The following is a 23,576-nucleotide window of genomic DNA, read 5'->3' as shown; positions in this document are numbered from 1 at the left end:
ATTCCCCCAAACCAGAAAGCACGTTGAGTCATGCTTCATTTCATACTGATGCCCTTCGTAGAGCCAACGTGTCACATTATTGTCTTAACCGGTCACTGATTGAGCTTCCTCCACCTGTATGACTGGGCTGAGTTAAGTCTCAAGTTACCTCCAGACTTTAATCTCGAGTTTGCGAGAAGAACTCTGGCTTAATTACTTCAATCGCTCAGTAAAAACTTGAGAATGTGGTTTTTGACCAGGATTGTTGTCTGTTCACCCGGAACCTGCTGGATTAACACCCAGCTGGGCTAAGCATCCGTGTTCGTCCTTACTAGAGATGAGGCCTGTAGTGACAGAACTCAAGAGGCAGTTTGTGTAAGAGGAGGATGGTGGATGGAAGCACCCGGCTACTCCTGCATTAGGACTCATCAGGACGGGATGTTGTTGACCTTCCTGATGCGGTGATGGATACGTTGGACGAAGAGCGAGAGTCTAGGATTCCGGACGGATTCCCGTGTTTTCATGGAGAGCTGATCAGTAGTTCTTCTGCAGCAGTTCATAATTCAAATGATCTATTATAGGTGTTACAGCTTGAGCATTCACTCACAAGCTCACTTGTCATTAGAGGTTGTTATGGTGTATCTGCACGGGAATGCATCGAGTTGGTATGCTGGTATCAAATCAGACTTTTAGTTTTTTACTTTAATATTGGTATAAAACATCAGAACTGTGGTTCTGTGGCAGCACAAACTGTAAGTGCTGACTTGATGTCCGGCACTCCGTTGTCCCGCTTACTTCCTCCTTTCTGTTCGGAAAGAAAAGTTGTTGTTTTTTTGGCGAGGTGTGCCAACAAAGAGGAAAACCTGGTGTGTCAAGGCGATGTGGCGTGTTTGTGCTGGGAACAGCAGAACTGACTGTTTGACTGGATTCCCGCTTGAGTCTTTTTGTCAGCCCGAGTTTCCATCCTGGAGCGTTGTGGAGGTTTTTTTTCAGCCTGTCATGTCTTCACCTGGCCCCTCCTGAAGCACCAACCCCCCCCGCCCCCCAGCTGCCATGTGGCCTGTCACACTGCCTCGCCTTTGCCACCACACACATACCCGTACTGCTTCACGGTTTCCTCACTCCGATCATCACAGTGAATGAATCCAAAAATGTCTCTTTTGTAATTGTGTTTTATAGGGTGTCCCGATCCGGGCCCTTTAATATTGGGTATCTGCTGATACACTCCGATCCGACCCTTATATTTACTTAAATAACACAGCTGCACACTCAAGCTACAGCCTGAAAATGAGACAAGATAGAACTACATTCATTCATTCGAAAGATGCTCGGTATACAGAGTAAAAATAGATATTGACTGATATTGAAGTTGACTGAATATGTATCTGGCACACTGATTAGGACAGTTGTTGCCTGCTAACTCTGGCATTTTTCACAAATTGCTTAATCCAAACACTGGAAATCCTGGATCCAAACCGTTTGAGTTGATAAGCTTAAATTCTGGATATGACATCAAAGGCAACGTACCTGGGAGAATGGGACTCCTGAAATTGACGTGACACGATCCTCTAGATCTTTTTACCAGACAAAAGATCGACCCTTTAAGACCAGGTCTAAAGTTAACAATGTATGTAAACACAGCAGTTAAATAGGCTTATAAATTCCTGCTGAACAAACTCTTTAATGCCGCTTGTGAACATGCGTTGTCTCATGTGGTAAAAACTACTAATCACTGGTTGAACCTGTCACTTAATTGTAAGTCTAAGCTTAATCAAACGGACCCAAATGTTGCCGAGCGATCTCCCTGTCGAAGAAGGTAGTGGCACAATGACCTCACTTCACAGTAATGTCCCAAAATACAAACACACACACACACACACACACACACACACACACACACACACACTTGTGACATACAGCGGGGGGTGTATGCAGAATCCCTTTCTTTTGCTCGGTGTGAGAGTGGAGATAACAGACGCTGGTTCAATAAAGCAACCACTTGAGCAACCTGCCCCTCGGTTCATTTCAGTCTTCTATTTCCTCAACAGATTGTCAGCACCCCCCCCTCCCACCCCCCACCCCACCCAGACGTCCCCTTTAACATTCACCCCTGGGCCACTTTTACACTCCAACCCCTTTTTATTCTCCCCAAACATCCCTGCTCACATCTATTTTTGTGAACCCCCCCCCCCGGCCCCTCTCTTCCTCTGTGGAGTTGGTAGGACTGAGTGAGGTGTGTCTTGGGGGGGGGGCCTCTTTGAGTGCTGATGTTGAGATGAATGCAGCCCCAGAACAACAAAGAACTGAACATCCAAAGCTGCCCAGACAACTCTGCAAGGTGGCACACATGTATAAGATGTCAAACACTGCGAGATGAGTATTTAGTTCGACTGCTTTCACCGGGGGAGGGGGGCGGGTTTCCTGTGACTGAGAAGTTTGTTGCCGTTGGATTAGTATGCATCCTCCAATGGTGTCCCACGTTGGCGACGAATAAGGAAACGAGCGCAGGCGCAATCAGTACATAGAACTTGACTACAATACATCCTCCAGAGGATGTTGATCCCGCTCATCATAAGCTTGAGCTGCTGTCTTTCGGTGTCCAGTAGGGGGCTGGGAGCCCACCCGAACAGAACTTTATGGGTCTTTGTGTTCAGTTTAAAGTCCGGCCTGTCACAGGACGCCCAACTGTCGACCTCTTTTGAAGTCTCGTTTGAACCTTGCTTTGTTGAACTGCAGCAGTGCTGGGAGCCGGGGTGGAAGGAAATGTTTGTGCCAACGATGCTCAGTATACGTAGAGAAGGAAGAGAAAGTTAGTGATAGCGACTCTTGAGGAAGACAATTGGGAAAAACTGGGCAGACGAAGCTTGTTTCAGGGAGTCTAAAGCTACGGGAAAATGTAGTCATGATAGCATTCCACTAAATTGATATGATTGTACTACTTGGTGCTTCAATGCTGAGATATTGGGACGTGAGGACATTTCGCAGCCACTTCCTGGCCCAAGCTTGAACCACCATACCGACTGTGGATGTGTGCAAGTGCTCCTTTACAGTGCGGCGAACAGTGCGACGCACGCGGCGTCTGATCGCTCATGTTGGCTGTGAACAAACAAGCAAACATCTCGACATTCACTTGTCAAACATAGTGGTCAAATATTTGAGAATGTGGCGCCGGGGGGCATTTTGTTGAATGTTTATGATTGTGACCCATTTATTTCATTTCTGCATCGGTGGAGGATTGAAGCAGTTCTGCATGATTTCTCCTGCTTTATACAATTCTAATAGATCAGTGTGCGGGTGTGTGCATGTGTGTGTGTGTGTGTGTGGCCTCTGGCTCTGTAGTGAGTCAGGAGTCCTTGGGCAGTCTGAGGGACAGAGGAAATCCTCAGAGCACCAGCGCGTAAAGGCCCCGTCGTCAGACCTTTTGAACTCACTAAAATGAATTCTGGAGGTTTTGAGTCCAAAAGGCTCTCGGCTGCAAACAAAAAACTGGCACAGGGATCAGGGCGCTACTGTGTGTGGCAGAGAATATGCAGATGATGCATCCTTGTCCGAATTCATGCAAATCTCTCGAAAAACGTCAAGGTCCATGGACGGGACCGGCAGGGGCCTTTTCGGAAACTCATTTGTGTGTCAAAAGACTGAAACTAAATCAAACTACAACTAACAGTGTTTGGACATTTCTTCAATATTTCGCCATGGTTGAGTTTACTGCGACAGTGGGCGGGGGTCGCAGCGATAAGACCAACACTTACGGTGTAATTGTTCGTACTAATGGTGTACCACCGCAGTACATATTGGTACATACAGTGCTTAATAAATGTATCAGACCACCACCCAGTGTAAGGTGTTTGCCACCGCTGCCCTAAATGAACAGTATTGCTGATGACCAAAATATTTTTTGATGTTTCTGTAATGGTTAATCCACCAGTATGTGCAAGCCAAGCTCTTTGATCAAAATGATCTCTTTAATGCTAAAATAGAATTATTGTTGTTATCCATGAATTCTCAAATTTACTCGTTTACAAAAAAGCAGAAAAAAATAGTAAAGCACGTTATTATTTTTTGATTGAGATGCCAAATCACAGTTATTTACTTGCATTCCTGAACAGAAACATTTGTTTTTGTGGTTGCAAGAATGCAAGCTGTTATCAGGGCCAAAGGAGGTCGTACAGAATATTAAGATGTTTGGTTAATATATGTGAATAAGGACTATTTAGTTGTTCCAGTTTATTATTTGCCTAATAAATAACAATACAATTTTTTGTTTGAAACAAGTTTTAGACAGATTTCTAAAATATTTGTTGTTTTCTCATTTTTATGACAGGTGGTCTAATAAATTTAGCACTGTATATGTAGATACAAGGGAACGAGTGGCAATGAACACTTTCTGATTCTGATTCTGATTCTGAATATCATACTGTGGCTCAACACTTACAGTCCAAGTCAAAGCTGTGGGAAAAAAAGAGCTTTTGAAGGGGGAAAATATCCGGTAAAAAAAAAAAGAGGGGGGGTGTGCTAAACCAAATGCGCCCACCCAAGCTTAAAACTGTGATACTGTTGATCCCCATATGGGCTTTTACTGTACGCGACCATGAAACAGGACAAACAGTCCTGTGTAATATTCATCCCTGAGGTATAACACAATCCGCCCACATGTCTTGCCTGACCATTGGGCGAGATTGCATTAAACTGTAAGCTACTCTTTTCATGGAAAAGATCTAAAATTAATCAGCGGGCTTGTTGTCCCCTCTTAAGGCCACGATAAGAAGGTTTTGGTGCATGGGGAGGGAAACATAAGAGGCTTTGGGGGCCGCTTTTATTAAAAGGATCTGACATCTACCTGCCCTCTCAAATGGCGGGCAATTTTAACACTTCTGGCACGCAAAGCGGCTGTACAAGAATAACCCACGTCTCCTGGGCTGTGGGCCCGCTCTGTTTTGATGCTGTTTACCTTAAAGGACACACCAGGACAAGCATCGCAAATGAAATGCCTCTCCGCAAACAAATCACAGAGCTATTTGTTTGGCAGCTTGAATGTCTACACATGGGCTGATTTCTCTCTTCATCTCTTCATTTCCCCGTTGTCATTATCCACACGTACCGTGACGGAGACGGCTTGATGGACTCAATGTGTCGGAACGGCTTGTTCTCACATCCGTATCACTGCAGGACTCCACACAGTACAGCAGCGGCCTCTCAACGCCTGCGACTTGGGGCCAGTTCTCGCTGTGATGGTCAGTTGGAGATTCTTTTTATTTTGATACAGTTATCGTTTCCCATTTCCCCACTTGATTGTAGCTTAAAAGCCAAAGCAGCCCAGATCGTGCCGGCATAAATCTCCAGGCCCATTAATCCGTCCCGGTGTCGTGTCTGGCGCAAAACTGCCCAATCGCGTCTGGATATTCATAGGGAAATTAAATGAATGATATTTTCCGCGGCAGCTCAGAGACACTGCAGATTGGATATTAAAATAGGTGGGCTGCTTTGTGCGTTTGCTGTTGATTATTCTCATATGTATAGGATATGAAAGAATAGCCTCCGTAGAGAAAGTTAAGAGCATGCGAGGTCCGCTACATTAACTCAAACAGCCCTTTCTCTTTCCTGTTCTGCTTCACATCCTCTAACAATGTTGGCAGCCTGCACATCTAAGGATGAGTCACTGGGTATGAGACACATGATGTTGAACGATAGTTTGACAGCATGGACTGGATAATAGCAACAAAATATGGAGGAACCAATCTTTTAAAAATTCAAATATATTTGATACCTCCTTCCCAAATGAAATTATAAAAAATGCCTAAAACGTAAATGCACGCTCACTGTAATGATCTCTGGTACAGGGGAACGTAACTGAAAGTGTTTTTAATCTTTACCGTGTAAAAAGCCCTCAGTAACATTATTTTACACCACATTTGAATGTGTCAGCGAAGTCCTCATTGGCACATTGTTACACGTTTCCTGTAAATCTCCAGTTTGTATCATGTCTTGACTGCAAAGGCCCCATGAAACGTGTTATAATCTGGTGGTCCAAGCTATTTGGTATAAACACATGCCAAACACATTTGTGTTGCCATCATCCCAAAATTCCCATTCAATTTTTTGATCTGCTGGGCTTAAAGAAAAAAAAAAAAACTTTTTCAGTCATAAGCTCTTATATATTTTGGGGGGCGACCGTGCCGACCCTTCCTCAAGCAAGCGCGAAAAAAACAGTTGGTGGGGCAGCCCTGTAGACTGCGACTGTGACTGAGTGAGTGAAGTCGCACCATTAGCCGGTCAAGCGTTGGAGCTTCCCCATCGACCGTTGCTTTTTCAAAATGAACAGGTGAATAATAATGTTAATTATGTAGCGTAACTCCAGATTCTATGAGTACAGGCGCTTCCATCTGGGCTCTGGGCCCCCCCCTGGTTCCTGTGTATACATATTACACTGGAGTTGTGTATATGGTCATCTTCTCTTCTACTTCAGGCTGAAAAATTTGTATATTTCCCCAAATTCTCAGTGTTTCTTTAAGTAATATTATTACTATCTACTGTCTAAATGATACAATAGCGTTGATTTGTCTACTGGTTAACCATATCATGTCCAGTTCAGACCAAACGACCACATATGCCTGGATGATATATATGCATAGAGTATTAGTATAATCCGGGGGGAAAGTCAAATTTCACTAGTGGTTTGATTTACCTCATTTCCTCCAAAATCTTGTTTTTCTCTATTCCTCTAAGAAGGATTTGTTTCTCCCCTTCTATAACATAATTAAAAGATATTCTGTCTTCTTTTAATTTGGGGCTATATTATATCTAATCCTCCCGACCTTAGTCTTAGCTCCAATCTTGGGCCCCTGATTTGATTTTGGTCAGTGCTGATTTGATCTCCTTCTCGACCGTAATATCAGCCCTCGAGATGACTGATGCTTTAATCCCACGGCATTAATCTCAAGACTCTCTTTCTTAAGAAAATGCTGCTGTGGGGGGGGGGGGGGAAGGAGGTCAGGGCCACGGATGAAAAATATGTATTTCTTGCCGTCTCTGTCCACCCAATAAGTGTTTAGCTCTTTGTCCGAAATAGTCACGGCCCACGTGTCGAAACTAAATGTATTACTCATTATAAAACCTTTCAATAATAAAACACACACATTTTAGGCAAATCACCGAGGTGGTTTCAGCCGATTCCGCTCCTGAATTCACAGTCAGTCAGCCAATTCACAGCAACAACAAACGAATGAGGCCACAAGCTCTTTTCCACGTTTGCCGTTCACCTTTATTGAAATGTTCTTGGCCTTGGCGGGTTTGTCTAGAAGGCAGAAGCACGACGAACCCACCGGTAACTTCACACACGGAGCAAAAAAACAAAAAAAAACACTTTGGGGGAGTGAATACTGGGGACATGCAGTACCTGCTCACAGGGCGACACACATCTCTAGGAGCACAGCATAGGAAACAGTTGACAGAGGGGAAAGTACAAGCAGACTCCACTTCCCCATCATCCGTTGTAAAAATGTGGATCCGCCCCATCATACATCCCGGAATGAAGTACAGGGCACATACAAGAATGTGTATAATAGATGGCAATCAAAGTCTGTTATCTAAATGACTTTTCACTAAAATAGAGCTTCAAAACTGAAAATGTGAAAAAAGAAATGCTGAAAACAGGTTTGGACCTGTTTGGTTTTCTCAGTGTGATAAAAACCAAACTCTAAGTGTATTGCCTCGCTAACTTTACCATTAACCAACAATGAAGAAAGGTGGAAGTCAAAGTAGCAATGCTTGCAGAAGTGAGACCACAGGAAGTTAATGTTTATTTCGACCTAGATTAGTAAGACGGCATCGCTTTCATTGCAAATGACATCGCTCTCTGGTGGAAGAATTTGTGGCGGTAGTAGAGTGAAATGTATAGTTCAGGGCCGTAAGTGATAAGTGATGATTTAGGTGGTCCTCTCTTGCAATTTCACTTTACAAAACACACACCATTTCCCATGCATATTATAGACATTTTTTTCCCTTCTTGATAAATGTGTCCCTTCACTTTATTTTCGTGTGCACAATTTTCACACATCATGCGGATAACAACATTCAGCTTGAAACTGATTCTTTACTTTGTCACAGTTACGCAGATTAGTGTGATGCTATTGACACGTTTAGGTTAATTGTGCGAGTGAAGATGAGGTTTTGCCCTGTTAGTCAGTCGTCCGTCCATCTGGACAACACCTCAGACCGTAGCAAGATACTATAGCGACTATCTGCTGTGGCATTTGCTGCATTCCTGCTCTCCAGAGGACATCTTTATTTTATTTTACTGACTTCATGGCCTTTTCATTAGCACCACACTCAGGACAAATTCAACATGTTTAGACGGCGACAGTTCCAACGATTGCTAAATTGTTATTACGTCGTTTGTTCTGTCCGACACTTTTGTTTTTTAAGATGTAATGAACATTGCAGCCGCTGCTGGGCTGCTGTCAGGGCTGATCGTTGTCGTAAAAACACACTCCGTGGCCAGTTTATTAGGTCCTCCTTGCTAAAATCAGTGCCATCTAATCCAATAGATCCCGCATTAAATACGACCCTCATGCAGGTTATAATGCGCGTTGAAACTGTTCTAAGAAGGTGCTGATTCAACTGGATTTTGGATTTTGGAGGATGTCGTTCATGGTAACTGTATTGCATTATGCTGACGGATGTTTTTATTTTTTTGTCCACCCCATTTATATCAATCAGATCGGGGGCGCAAATGTCAGAGAGAGTCCCCTACTGAAATCCTATCCTGCTAACCCTAACCCTTTTCGGAGAATTTGATATATGTTGGCGATATTATTGATGTTCCCTCCAGAAAGTACTCTTGAGAAAATGTTTGTGGTCCCCTTCCAACAGAAACACCCCTCCATGATATAATGCAATGCAGTTCAACAGCGCGACAAACTACATCCTTCAAAAACGATCACGCAGTCCAATTTGTGCTCTACACATGCCAACACCTGAACCTATTCCGACTGTATTAGGCTAATTCAACAGCTACAACTATTCTATTCAGGGGGTACCAAGTGCCGAGCGTTTCAGCAGGATGAAATTGATGATCTCTTCATATGACGCCAGGTAAGAGGACAAACATCGGGCCCTCTCAAGCTGACAGCAACTGACGTCCTTGGGAAGTAAACGTTGGAAGGCTGAACGATGTTCTCAGTTTTTGTCACCACGTCGCTAAAATGAACAACTTTATTGTTGACTAACGGCCTTGGATTTCCATTTGCCGTAGGACAGGTGTTCGCCACCGTTAGAAACAACATCAGGCATGCGTTGAAAACCTGTCCGAGAACTGACAAAGGCCGCCGCTGTCACATTATATCACGGACACATCATTTGAAACATTTTGTCGAGATGGGTTGTTGAGACATGATGCGTTACTGAATAAAAATAATGTGAGACCAGTTTCACAGCCTTTACAACAACGCAGCACACGGTAGCTGCGCTCAACATTCAGGAGTAATTCTGGAAATATCATATGAATGTTCTACTTGGAACTTTCGGTCTGGTCAGTCTGACCTTAAACCGAGAAATAACCGTCATTTCTGGCACCATTGGGATCAACTGCACTATGACTTCAGCAGTGAATGCATTTATCGGCAGGCCAAAAAAAACAAAAAAACCCAACAACATATGGATCAATTTCACTATTTCACTTGGAACCAGAGTATAGAGGCCTGGATCACTTGAGCGTTTCATATGTTATTTTGCAGCAGAACTGCCTCTCCAGCATTAAAGGGAGTGCTCTATGCTGTATGTACTTAATGTGACAGAGAAATCTTAGCAACAAGCAAAAGGAGCGCTGCCGTACAAAGACTGTAGACGTTTTGTGTTGTACAACAGAATATTTTTCATGCCCTCAAGAGATGAACTCCACATAGATGCGGTCACCTGCCTTTCTTCACCCTCCTATTTATGAATAAGGCCGCTCTGCATGGTGGGTATTCGCGGCCACTTTTGGATATTCCGGACACTCTCTTGCTCACATTTCAGGAGAAATCAATCGTTGGCTGATTTAAGGTATTAACCTAAAGTAATGTTGTGCTGTTGTGACTTTCAGTTTTGAGGAAGTAAAGCTCGATGAGCCCACATGGGGGAATTTCAAAATCAAGAGCACTGATAGGAAGAGTTTGTAGACACAAATTCTTTCTTTCTAGTATTAATTCAGACACAAATGTGGAACTTTTACAGGAATGAAAACTGACAAAGCAAATAATGGAGGGAACAAGTTGAATGTTAGGCCAATCTGTTTCGACCTCACGGAAAAGGCTGCGTGGGCTCTCAGGCAGTATACCGCTCACCCTCGGAAAAGCTCTGACATTCGTGCAGTTTTCAGGCCCTTCCCTAGTTGTCGTCCTCCTCGTCGCTGTCCTTCATGGAAATGCCTTGCATCCCCCCTTCCCTCACCGAGGCTGTGGCTTCTTCCAAAGTCAGCCGGTTCCTCACGGTTTCGTACATCTTACTGTTTAATGTGGAGTCCAGCACCCCTTGAAGGCGGAAGTCGCGGTACTTTTTCTGCCACAAACAAACAAACAAGCAAAGGATTAGAAGCAGTTGGCAAAGGCATTCTGGAAACGACTTCACAGGTTTTGTGAGACAGAGAGGACGTGGCCCCGTGATGTGGCTGAACCCACACTTACTGCTCAGACGCGTCACATCGCATCATTACGAGCTGCCGCCCCTAACATCTCAGACATGACTGATTTTGGAATAGTAAAGGCATGACGGCGGATATGGCGGGTGTGTCCCCCAGAATGAGATGGGACTCACGGCAGGCTCATTGACTCATTTTGCCGTCTCTTGTTGCTCATAAACGTAGCACTTGAAGCAGTTCTTGCATGACTTTTGGGTTCTATCCACATGGTTAGCAAACAAATAAATGATGTCAGCTTCGTGTCCTCACACTACACGTCTGTCTAACCCTACTTCATGGAGGGCATGAAACGATTCCTCAACAAAATATGTGTGACAGTGAATTGAGGTGACCTGTCATGATTCCACGTCATCGTCATGCTGTAATATTACCACCTTGCTTGGCATCACTAACTGTATCACAGCCTGCTAAGATGAAATGGGTCACGTCTCCTATTTCCTTTAGGTTTACAGCTGAGATTACATGAACGATGAAAGCTGTGATATATATATATATATATATATATATATATATATATATGTGGAGACAGGCATAGAAGTGTGCTGCTGCAGAGTGACTCAGTGGTTAGCACTCTGGACAGCAAGATTCCAACCGTGAGGCGGTTCAATCTGCCTCAGCCAGGCGTTCCAATGGCCTGAATTGGGGGTGTTTGTGGATCGGCAGCCAATGTCCTACTTTTAGTTTGGGGGAACCTTCATGAAGAAGGGGTGGGATAAAAGAATAACAGCTTGAATCTCTCAGTGTTTAATAACATCATACAGTAATATATTACATTACATTGGATTGTCATTACTGGTGCATTAGCACGTACCCAGTATTTTAAGGTTTCATCTGCTCTATATCTATATCAATACATGATATGAATACATGATATGATCTTAACTTTTACATGTAAAATATGCAAAATAACACATAATTGGAGTAATATTTACAAAATGTAGTCGTATAAATGTAATTCACCATCTAGTAAATGAGAGCAGCATAAAATGGAGATACCGTGTTATCAAAACCAAACAAAAAGTATGTTTCCACCTGAAACATTTGAAAAATGTCCTCTTTCCTGAGCTGGAAAAGTTGATGTATGAAAATAAAATAATAAATAAAGGCTGATTAAGTATCTCTCTCTCTATATATATATATATATATATATATATATATAATGACACTGCAAAACCTGCTTCCACCTGCTGCTCATCGTATTTGTTTTATTTTTACTGTGTAATCGGAGATACGACATCAGTGTATTGCTGCCACTCACTGTTAAAAGCCTTCACTCTACCAGAAAGGCCAAATAAAAAAAAAAAAGTGCAGCTGACAAAGACACCACACTGTGTGTGAAAAGAGGACACAAATCCACTTCCATTATGTGGGAAGCAGCAGCGAAATATTATAACGTGCCAGAGTTATAAAAGAGTCACTCAATTATATAACTCGTCCATGTCCATATGACGATAGCTGATGAAAAAAAAAATGCGTTTAGAAGCGGCAAAGGCGGCCGTTCTCACCTTGACAACCCTGATGAGAATCTTCAGCTGATAAACGTGGAGCTGCAGGTCCATGCGGTCAGTCAGCCACGTTCCGACAAGGTTCATGGTGCTGGTGTACCATTGCTGTAGCAGACACACAAGCACACAGTGCATATCATCATCTGATTCTCCGTGAAACAAATGTTTGCTTTCAGAACACACACGTACACACGCACATCAAAAAGCAACACAGTTTAACACTCCAAATAATGAATCCACAACCCTGGCAATTAGTGTCTGTAATCCAGCGACTTTGCTCATCCTTGCTGTGTATCGCCATGGCAGAGTTTCCCCGTGGACCGCTGAGGGAGAGGCCGGCGGGGCAAAGCTGACATCCTCAGCAGAAAGAATCTAATCTGAAGATGTTCATGTCATGTCGGTCGCACGGCCTCATCAAGCCATTACAAAATGACACATGGCACAGAGCAGGCACTTCTCTGTAGCGGGGGCTGCGGCTCAGCGATGCCCATGCGGTCCTCCCTGGGACCCAGGCTTTCGGAGACAGTTTCTACTCTTGTCATGTGGGGGCACCATCAGATGGTACCGTAGGCTTAAGATCTATTTGAGTCTGGGGCGTGGGACCCTGGCAAGATCCAGCAGCCAATGAGGCGTCACTTAATAGGGATCCTAATAAAGAGTAAGGCTTATGATGCTCTTGGCACACAGCGACATGTTCCGCCACGGGCCCTTGTCAAAGTCCATGAAACAAATCTTTTAGGTGTCAGTTTAGCAGTATGTTTAAAGCTGCCTTTGGCTACTGCAGTCCCTCTCTTTAATGATGAACACGTGCCATCGATACACAACACATTTATTCAGGTATCTGCTCATTCAGCTACACAACTGCGTGGGAAACCCAGCCAGTGACAGTTCTGGGTCAGGTCCAACTGGTGTCAGTCAGTGCCCCCAACAAGACTGGACCTATTCAAATGAAATGTGCTTGTTGTATTGTGTGGTTGAAGCCATATTCTCCCCAATTTTTTGCGCTGAATTTGGCGAAACAGCACTCCTCTGGATCGCAGTGTCGGCCTATTGAAGAAAAGCCAGGTGAAACAAGAGTTAGCCTGTTTCCCAGATATGCCAGTGGTATCGGACATCTTGGTAAGACGGATCGATGGGTGGTAGAGGTCCTGGACGCTGTTGAAAACAACTTACCATCACAGCAACACAAGAGTGATTCACTACATTCTATACTATTGGATTGATCTCTACCTTGTATCTGATTGGTAATACGTTTCGCCGGAGAGCTAGAGTTGTGCATGTTATTAATCTGTATGACATGTGCACTTTTGTTTTAAGGCAAAGAACTTAAAATAACCTAACCTAAAATAAGATATTGAAAATTGAAATCTAGCCACTAAGTAAGGTGATATTTTTCATCTTGGGTGAACAAGTTATTATCTTTAAAAGAGGAGACAGGAAATAAGGAAAGACATGAAACGAAGGTCGCTGATACAGGTTATTAACTTGCGCGCACAAGTAAATATTACCTTTCGGAACTCTGTATAAACTCAAATATCTGGTTAAAAAAGTATCTGATTAAAAAATAAGTATGACGAGGCATTTAATGCCAACCTTCAGTTGCCTTAGTTCGAATTCTCTGAGCAATCTTCTCAAAGCACCCCCTGGTCATGGAGTTTGAAGCTCCTGCGAGGGCGCTTCGCCGGTGTGTAATGAACACACACATTGGTCGGAGGTAGGACGTGGACTCTGGGTCCAGATCCTCAAGCTGATACATGAGCAGAAATCAGTCAAAAAATGTTGCACAGGCTCATTGTATACCACCACTATCCTAACCAGGACTAAGAATATGACAGTGCACCCACTGCTGAGTTTCAGTACTTGTCCGGTTTTTTGCTTTGCGATGTCAGTGTGTGATGTCCTGTTACTACCATTTACACAGGTGTTGCGAGCTTCAACTTTTGAAATCTTCCCACTGCTCTATTTAGACAAGCCTTCTCTCTCAACAGTGACCTCTGCAAGGCACAGCAAGCCCCGAGCACGGCAGCCATGCAGAAACAGAGCCGAAAGGCTGCAGATGTTTCTCTGTGGGCCATGGCTGTTGCCAGTCTAATTGATGGATAATGATGAGCGCGGGCTGATACTAATAGAAGCCGACTGACTTTCAACAGTCAGGGTCACAGCGGAATGGATGGGGGGGGGGGGGGTGCGTGGGGGGGGGGCTGGTGAAGAATGGGAAGAGAAAGGAAGAGGAAGGGGCTAGTGTTTGTGTGTGTGTGTGTGTGTGTGTGTGTGTAGGACGGATGAGATGCCAAGGGGTGATTTCCAAGTTGCACAAGATAGATTTTATCCTTGAAACTAGACAACTTTTTTTTTTTAATCACAATGACTGACAACGAGCTCTATTGTCCATCACATTTGACAAATGAGAAAGTCAAAGGCGTATCCTGCTAATTACAAAATATTAGCTGAACAGTGACGACAGTAACAAGGCTTGTACATGTATAGAAATATTAAGGAAATAATGAATGCAAAAAAATCTTATTCTCAAAACTACTTTTTTAAAGAGTTTTAAAAAGTCTTTCCATCCAGCCATCCTTCCAGTACAGTGGGTATAAGTGAAAATGCTTTGTTTGCAAATTACTACTTCATTTTCTTTCTGGAATGGTCAGCAACGTCAGCCCCCATGTTTCTTTACAAAAGAAAGAAGAAAGTGTTGTGTTCACCTAATCTAGGTAGGGCAACGAGAGGACGCTGAGCTTGACCAACTGACAGCATAACTAATCCCTATTGTTCATGAAGTGAAAGGAAGATACTTGTCCCCGTCATCCATCTCTGAATACTCAGATAATTCACCAAATAAGGACTAGGTGTTAGAAACAATGACAAACTCGTGCCGTAGCCTTGCACTCGGTCTCACGGACAAAGATTTCATTGGTCAAACACTCGTTTTTGACAGCAGAATTTCGGAAGAAACACCGCCACTCAACAAAAGGTTTTTGGTGTGAGCAAGAGGCAGTAGAAACACAAATATTTAACTACTAATAATAATAATATCTTGCATGTAAGTACAGGCTTGGTGTGGGAACTTGACCGAAAGTCACAATAACCGCCAAAACAACATCCGATTACTTAACCAGAGTATAAAGTTGTCGATCTGCATAATTTTGAATTGCCGGACCAAACACAAAATACTGCCCAGCGGGACGCCAAGATCACTGCTATTTTCAGACCCGCCGAGGCCGCAAGAAGAGGGAGAGGGGAGCAGGTCTACATGTAGGTCAAGCTCAGTCAGTGGAGCACGGGTGAAAGCGAGGATGGCTGTGCCGAGGCAGTGCTGGGGTGAATCAGTGAAGCGACCTGGTGCCAGCAGCCTCCTATCTGTCGCTGTGTGCCTGTGAAGGCTTCGGCAGTGGCAGCAGGCCTGTGATCTCGCCCCGAGCACAACCCCCCGCCGAGAGGCCAGGCCTGGAGTGACTGATCCACTGACTGGCTGCTCTCCTTCTTTCCATCAACCACTCCTCCTTCACTTTTTCTTTAGACTTAGCACCCTGCCACACAGCTCCCATCTGCAGCCATTTTTTTGTTTTTGCAGCAGCGGCCATTTTGTGTCGCGTTCCGTTTTACTCCTTTTCATTTTATCTGAAAAGCCTTCTCGCTGCCATGACTGGCATTTTGGAGGTCTGTCAGGGACATCTTGTGTACACATAATGCCTGCGATTTTCACCAACTTTAAGATCTTTTTTTATGCCACTTTGAATGTAATACCAGTTTCATCATTTGCAACAAAAAAAAATGGGGGTGAAGATATCCGCATCTGACTAGTTTCAATTAGCACGATGAGAAAAGGACACAAAGGCGGCCGAAACTATATTTAAGACATAAAACTGCCTGTGTTCAAGAGAGTTTTCCTTATTCCAATCTAAGTATAGTGGGTGTCTCATGCTGCATCGATGGTAAAACCCTTTCAACCAGATTTGTGATTTGCAATTGTAATTCTTCATTCAATTCAAGACGTATGAAGTGAACCACATGACACGATTCCAAGTAATGTTCCAGATTTCGTTGTGTTGCTCTTACTTCCGGAACAGAACCCAGACATTCCAGCTTCACTTCTGACTCTCTCACTTCCTTGAAGAAAGAGATTCATCACAATAGAACGGCTGCATGCACATTCAGCAATTAAAGTCAGCAATGTAATAAGAAGTCAGGAATTTAGGATACCGTGACAGTTAACTTGTCTCCAGCGAGTCCTCCTAACGAAGTAGAACGTTGGTCATTGCTTCCCATAGCAACCCGTATGAGCATTCTCTTCAGTGTGGGTGACTAAAACTGCTTGGTTAGGGTTTGGAAATGTGGTCATTGGTGAAGGCATCCTAAATGACTGCTGATCCAACACATGAAAAAGATGCAAACAGAGGTCGCCAATTTTAAAAGGTAAATGAAGCAATCTACCATACCTTTAACACAGTGGTTAAACTACTGACTGAAACTGTATTAGATATGATTACACAGAACTTTCCAACTGCCATTGTATCAACTGATAATACTGTATATAAATTAAAAATCCATCGGATGCCCATGATGACATTGTCCAGAAAAGCCCAGAAATCAACCACATCAGTGGAATTCTGTCGCCAGACCAGAGTCTCTGATGTAATCGAGGGTGATTATCCAATCCATGAATACAAGGCTGATACTTTCGCCCCTTGTGGAGAGCATTACTCTCGAGTCGTCTTGGAGAGAGATATCTTCTTAGGAAAGCAATCACAGAGATGCTTCCATGCAGATGGGCTACATGCTTGACATTGCATGCACAATCAGGTACGCAGCTGTTCATTTTCCCAGATGTTTCAGCTTGCCCTGTACGGTAGACTGCAGCTTATGTGCTGCATCAGCCCTGCTCTGAATCTTAAGGATTCCCCGATTCCCCGGCTGCTCATGAAAGCCTTTTTGCCATGAGTGCACAGTTGAGGCAACAGTTGGAGGTGGCTTAGATGTAGCTGTATCTGCTCACATGCTTCGCTCAAGTGGATTGCAAAATATTGGCAGTTAGAAGACGCCGTTTTTTTTTTGTGTTAATATTGCAATTTAGCATTTCATTTAGTAGTCTGCAGCTGTTCCAAACGTTTCCTCCTCCTCGAAGGCGTTCATAGTGTTGAATCACAACAGAGCTTGAGAGAGTTCAAACGCTGCGTGCTTTCCCTCGCCTCCACGCACCTGGTCAATCACTGCCGCGTGAAGTGCGTGTACTTGTGGGATTGCTAAACTGTTATTGCTATTATTAATCTCAGCTACTATTACAGCTGTAACTACTATTATCAGTCATATTTCCAGTATTATTATAATTATAGCTGCTATATCTACTGCTAGTGCTGCCATACATCTCTGCCTGTCTGTCTGTCTGTCTGTGTCTCTACGTCTATCTCTCTCTCTCTCTCTCTCTCTCAAACCCAACCGGTCAAAGCAGATGACCCCCCCCCACCTAGAGTCTGGTTCTGCTCGAGGTTTCTGCCTCTTGAAAGGAAGTTTTGTCCTCGCCACTGTCGCCAAAGTGCTTGTTCATGGTGGGAACTGTCGGGTCTCTGTAATAACATTATAAAGAGTCGGTCTAGACCTGCTCTATTTTGTAAAGTGTCATGAGATGACTTTTGTTGTGATTTGGCGCTATATAGATAAAATTGAATTGAATTGAATTGCCAGTTTCAGAAAGTCACAGAGATTGTCGTACACAGCCCCCACCTTGAGCATTACTTTCCCCGACTTTTAGCGGGAATGATCATTTTCTCCTCTGAGACCTTTTTGACCATTTTCAGCTTTAGCGCATCGATCCATTCTCCAATCTTCCACTTTGGTCACCTCAACATTGATCTTTCCCTTGGCATTTTTTCCTTTATTTACGCTGTACATTTCTTACCTCAGCATGCGTCGTTTTACACGGACATTTCTTGGGTTTTCTGCCCATTGCGCCAATTTTACCAAAGTTTCTTACCCTGATCCGCTTTCATTCCAAACCGGATTGGTTGGTTGTTTCTTTTGCTCTGACTTTCTCCCTCTTCCCCTCCAAATGGTATTCTTTACACCATCCTTTCGCCTTTTCTGACACGCAGCTATCTGAGCTCTTCAAACCAACTCTCTCTACTTCAAAATATCCACGTGTACAACCCCTGCGCAACGTGACGGTCCTTCAGGGCGGGATTAAGGCATCATGACGTCCACATGTTGATAAAGTTGAAAGCCACTTTGTTTAGCTTGTCAAATGAACAGTGAGGGCCCCTCTTGCTTTGTTCCTCTTGGCAGGAACTAACACAAGAAAATCATCAGAACAGACAAAATCACGCAAGCCCTCTTTTTTTAGGCTGCATGGGGATCAGCGGGGGGCTAGCGCTTGCTGACAGCCAAAACAAGCGTAATATGGCTCTGAATACATAATGCCATAACCCGACAGGGATCAAATCTGTGACATTCTAACGAGTTCCATCTGAAGGAAGGGCCTCCATTCCTTCAACTGGGTTATCTGTGTGTGTGTGTGTGTGTGTGTGTGTGTGTGTGCATTTGTGTGTGTTTTGTCACCTCACGACATGCTGACGAACCCCTACCTATACACAGGCGACATGCACGCCCCGCACAACACCACACACACACACACACACACACACACACACACACACACTCCCACATACACACATGTACATCTGCCGGTCCATCCCCCTTCGAGCATGAGCTGGGAGACAGTACGACCTCCTGCCCCCATCTGACACCAACCCACCCATCCCACCGAACCCCCCCCCCCCCCCCCCCCCCCCCCCACCCACCACCACCACCACACACACAGACACACGCGTGCAAACCTCGCCTTGAAGCCAGCGTTCACACCCAAGTCTTCACATGGCGCTTGGCAGGGGGGGGCCTGCCACCAGCAGGATTTGATGCAAAAAATGGCACACCTCTCCTTCTCCCCCTCCCCATTCACCCACTCACCTTTTTCATGACCCTTTTACATACATTTGCTGTGTAGTGCAAAGAGAGGGAACTGGCCTTTTTAAGATTTGAACGACACACAAAGCTTGTGGCTTTAAGTTTCCAGATGCCAGAGGCCAACTTTCCCTTCACTCTGAGAGCACTGCGAAGACGTAGGAAGGTGCATCAGAATAGATAAATGCACCTAAAAACGATGTTGGACGTATATAGCCAAGCCCTTACATGCGTGCTGTGTACTAATACCAACTTTTTGACAGATAGTTCCGGGTGCTGCAGAGCCACAGGAGCTAAAGTCAGCGTAGCGGAGTAGTAGAGTTCTAGAGTCACAGTTCAAGTCACAGATTTTGTCATTTTGTACGACACAGTAAACTAAACCAAACTGGTCTGAATTCTTATGTCTTTTCTAGTAATTACACTTGAAAGACTGTCCTGGTCATCTTGTATTTGGGCCAACATTCTACATCAGTTTCCTGTATACTTACTAGCCAATCGATGCACTGTCAACATTAGTATGCAACGTGTACTTCAAATATATAGCAAGGATGCAACTTAAAGGTACCATATGGTAGACAGTGAGATGTCCATGTCTTGTTGGATCATAAAGCAGCTCTAGGTGCTGTATAAATACTGTGAAAGTGTCAAAACGCTCAGTCCACGGAGAAATGAAACACAGCCCGTATTCAGAAACTGTGTCTTTCAACGAGCCGTCAGGACTTCCTGTAAGGTTGTGATGTCACAACTATACAGTCAGCCACGCCCCCATCAGGTTATTGGAGTGCTCTGCTCAGGACGACTCTTCAGGTTGTTGGAGGTTGTTCAGTTTGTCTCAAACGGCTTGTTTCAGACATAGGGGGGGGGGGGGGGACTGAGGGGCTGCAGAAAGGGCCAGGAGGAGATACATAAGGCCTTTTTTTGAACTGTGACTCATGCAGAGCTGCTCTAGACTCCTCTGGTAAACCTGCTCAACATTACCTACCTACAGCTGCCAGGACCTCACTTCAGCACTACAAACCAAATTGTTTGGTAATATACAGACACTACTTTTTCTTTTTTACTTCTTCTAGTGCATTGATCATGTGTGCTGTCACAAAAAAGCTGCTAAGTTGAGGTTAATTCTGCAAATTCATGCAGGAATGAATGATTTCTTTTTCATTTAAATAAATCACAAATGGAAGTGGCCTGCACTAAAATAACTCTCTGGAGGGTGGGTGACATACCCAATTAAAAGAAGTTCAGCCACCGCCCCCTCTGTAGTTAGACAAAAATCCGAGAGCAGCAGGTGTGAGGGGTTCAAAGAGGAGCACAGGAAATCTGAGTATATTCGAGTGCAAACATGCAGTTTTGATCGAGTAAATGAAATCTGGTATATTCGAGTGTGATTGCAGAGTTTTGAGGGGGAGCATTAAAACTTTTATTTGAATAAACTCATGGGCGCTATGCTCTTGATTATAGGAAGGATAAAGATGCAATTAAAGTGCATGTGAGTGAAAGGGGGTAATGAAACAAGCATATTTACACACACACATGCACACACAAAACCCCAAAAAAGCCAACTGATTTGTTAGGTCAGAGGCCCTCTTTTGTGGAGCCGCTCAGGAGCTTTTGTGCTGCTGAGAGCCAGGAATGTTGGAGCTGAGGAGGGGCCTCACCACAGGGGGTACACGAGGATTACAAGCAACCTGGGACTCTGCCTCTTTCTGCCTTCTGCTGCATGTGTGTGCATGGGTGTGTGTGTGTGTGTGTGTGTGTGTGCGCGCTTCTAAAATGTAGGGCTGAGTAAGAAACCACAATACTTGTTGCGCACTGGACTGGAGTATGTCAGGAGAGTATTGAAAACTTTTTTTTGTTTGTATTGTATTGTTTGTTCATATATTCACAGCTTTAAGTTTATTTGTTGCGTATTTTGCTTTTGAATTAAGGCAACTTTAATCATTTGAGAATTGCCCTCATTTTCTTCGATTAAGATGTTTTTGTGAGTCTAAATTTTTATACTACAACACAAAGCACTGATTTAGTATTGTAACAAAACTAAGATTTTGAATAGAGTATTGAAAAAAAATGGAAACGGGTGCCCCTTTAATAGAAAAAACTGTCCCTACAATGACAAAAACGTGGTGACATTTTGCTGCTCCACACTGGGATTCACAATTAGGGTGAAAATATGAATCAGATAAGATCATGGTTTTGGTTTGCGAAGGGTTAAGGTTTGGCGCGTCGTTGAAAGGGTTAAGTGAATACAGTTAATGAAAGTCTTCACACATTTATGTAGTCACGTTGTTCTGGCCAAAATACTTTCCACGCTCAGAAAGTAGCAGTGGCTAATGGCCTACTCTATTGGCATGCTAATGGCTGTGGATCTACAGTAGACCCACATTAATCCTTAACTTTAGTGGGAGGGAAGGAATCAGCCAAGGTGCAGGTTATGCCCTCAGTGATGAGGATAAATGCAAATAGCTTCACACACTTCAGCGTTTTCAAATCTGTAAACGCCAAACTAGAGCTGGGGGTTGAACCCGCAGCACCAACAGAAATGAGCCCAGCGCATCGAGTTTTATCAAAAACTGTCAAGTATTAGACAGTTGGCATTGAATGCTTGGTCAGATTCTTAGGCTTGTTTACTTATCCATTATATGGATATCAAAACAAAGACAATATTGACAGGGGGAGGAGGGCAATGAAATATTCACTGTGTTCCTCGATTTAACAATTTCAATTTAACTCATCGTTCCAGACGGCATTTTAACCATTGCAAAATGACCGTATGTAGTCAGTAAAAGACATGGTGCATGCTGGAGGGCTGAAGGATGGAAGGCACGGAGAGGTAAGATAAAAACACCGCATGAGGTGAATTTGAGAAAGATATCGCGCTCCCTCCCGGAGTCACAGCTCACTGACGTGAAACGCCAGGATATCGCCATGTGCGCTGTCCACCGCAAATAACCAGGACTTGCCTGAGAATCTCCAGCTTCTTCAGCATCAAAGTAATCCAGTCATCGTTGTCTGCACGCGTCCATGGGCACATTGCAAACAAGGGACTGCTCGAAGCTAATTCTGCATGCTTTTAGAAGTACCAATTTGACAAAGCGTACGACAGCCCAATTTGCTTTTTTACAGTCCTGACCGCGTTGACTTTTCTGTCGTCATGTTGGTTCTCATCAGATTAGCATTTTTGACCTTCTCCCTTTTCTTACCAGAGTCAAAATTCACACTTGGCTGATAAAAAAACAAAAAGAAAGAAGATTTAAATTGCAGGAGGACGAGCAAGTTTGGGGCGAAAAACAGTAGGTGTGTGCGGCATTTATTACTCGGGGATGGGAGTGAAAAGTTACCTAAAGACGTTATTAAAATCTCTGCCCAGCACAGGTCATGTTAAAATCACCCCACCTCCCCTACAGAAACAAAGCCCTCTCCTTCCTCCCATTTCATTTCAATGGCAAGTGGCGAACTGTGCAATAGCACCTCACAGCCGCCATCGGGGTAAGGGCTGTGCATGGATGAGTGGTGCCCTGACAAACATGGCTGGTTGCTTTGCTCGGCCTTATGGGGGTCTGTTTCCCTCTGACATCCACTTGTTTGGAGTTTCAATTTAAAAAAAAAAAAAAGGGCCTTTATTGTGTTAAGGTCTAGAAAAAGCTGGCGTTTTAACAGTGCTGCCTGTCTATGCCGGCTAAATGTTGACAAGCTGACAAATGCCATCATTTTAATTAAACTCGGGTTCCCTCTGCCCATAATACAATGACAACACAGCCACTCAGGAGAGTGACTCTCCACTTTGAGTGTAGGCTAATACTGCATAGCTTCTATCGAGAGAGCTACATCGCATCAGACTTTACACACAGCCCAATCTGGTGTGTCAAGACGAGGAGAAAACTATTCTTCGTCTCCTCTCGTTTGGGTCACAGAGTCTTGGTCTGTCCCCTTTTAGACCGAATGTGCGCTCAGACTTGACCGGACCTGGAGCGAGAGCGCATCATCTGATTTATAAAACTGCACATGTGCGTGGTTCGCTTTTTATAAACCTCAGTCCTTCATGGAAATGCACGAGCCTGATTTCCATCATCAACGCTTTAATGTAATATACAAGAGCGGCAAAGGAGAAGCGACATTCTACAGACGAAACAGACTTTGCGGAGTGCTCCGCAATAAAGGATCAAATGAAAGGGACATTAACAGGGCAGCGAAATTATGCCTCCAGTGGAAATAATTAATCATGCAATTATGAATGCACCTGTGATTGGTATTTTACAAATTGCTGCAAACTGCAAAAAAACCAAAAAAACACTCAATCGAACATCACTCTCAGATCGCTCGTACAACTGGTTTGCTCACATTCTTACTCCGTTCTCTCTTAAACATCTGGATCCTGGTCTTGAAAGTGCCTGTGACTGGACAAGCGTGTTCTTGACTACAGTCCTGTACAAAGTCAAGGAGGTTTGTGTATATATATATATTCTTTT

At 43.9% G+C, this 23,576-nt stretch overlaps 1 protein-coding gene across 3 annotated transcripts in view; it reads right to left on the bottom strand.

The window, feature by feature from the left end:
• Positions 1 to 10,344: 10,344 nt before the first annotated feature.
• The window catches only part of cadpsa (Ca2+-dependent activator protein for secretion a), a 134,992-nt gene continuing 121,760 nt past the window's right edge, over positions 10,345 to 23,576 (bottom strand). For all 3 annotated transcript variants that reach the window (XM_070902006.1, XM_070902007.1, XM_070902008.1), the window contains 2 exons: positions 12,160 to 12,264; positions 10,345 to 10,515 (listed from right to left, as the gene is read on the bottom strand). In XM_070902006.1, the coding sequence (XP_070758107.1) occupies positions 10,345 to 10,515; positions 12,160 to 12,264 (276 nt within the window). The remainder of the gene's footprint in view (positions 10,516 to 12,159; positions 12,265 to 23,576) is intronic.

Source organism: Enoplosus armatus, chromosome 3, assembly GCF_043641665.1.
Source record: "Enoplosus armatus isolate fEnoArm2 chromosome 3, fEnoArm2.hap1, whole genome shotgun sequence".
NCBI lineage: Eukaryota > Metazoa > Chordata > Actinopteri > Centrarchiformes > Enoplosidae > Enoplosus > Enoplosus armatus.
Note: the sequence above shows the minus strand (reverse complement) of the source record. Positions and strands in the feature narration are given on the sequence as shown.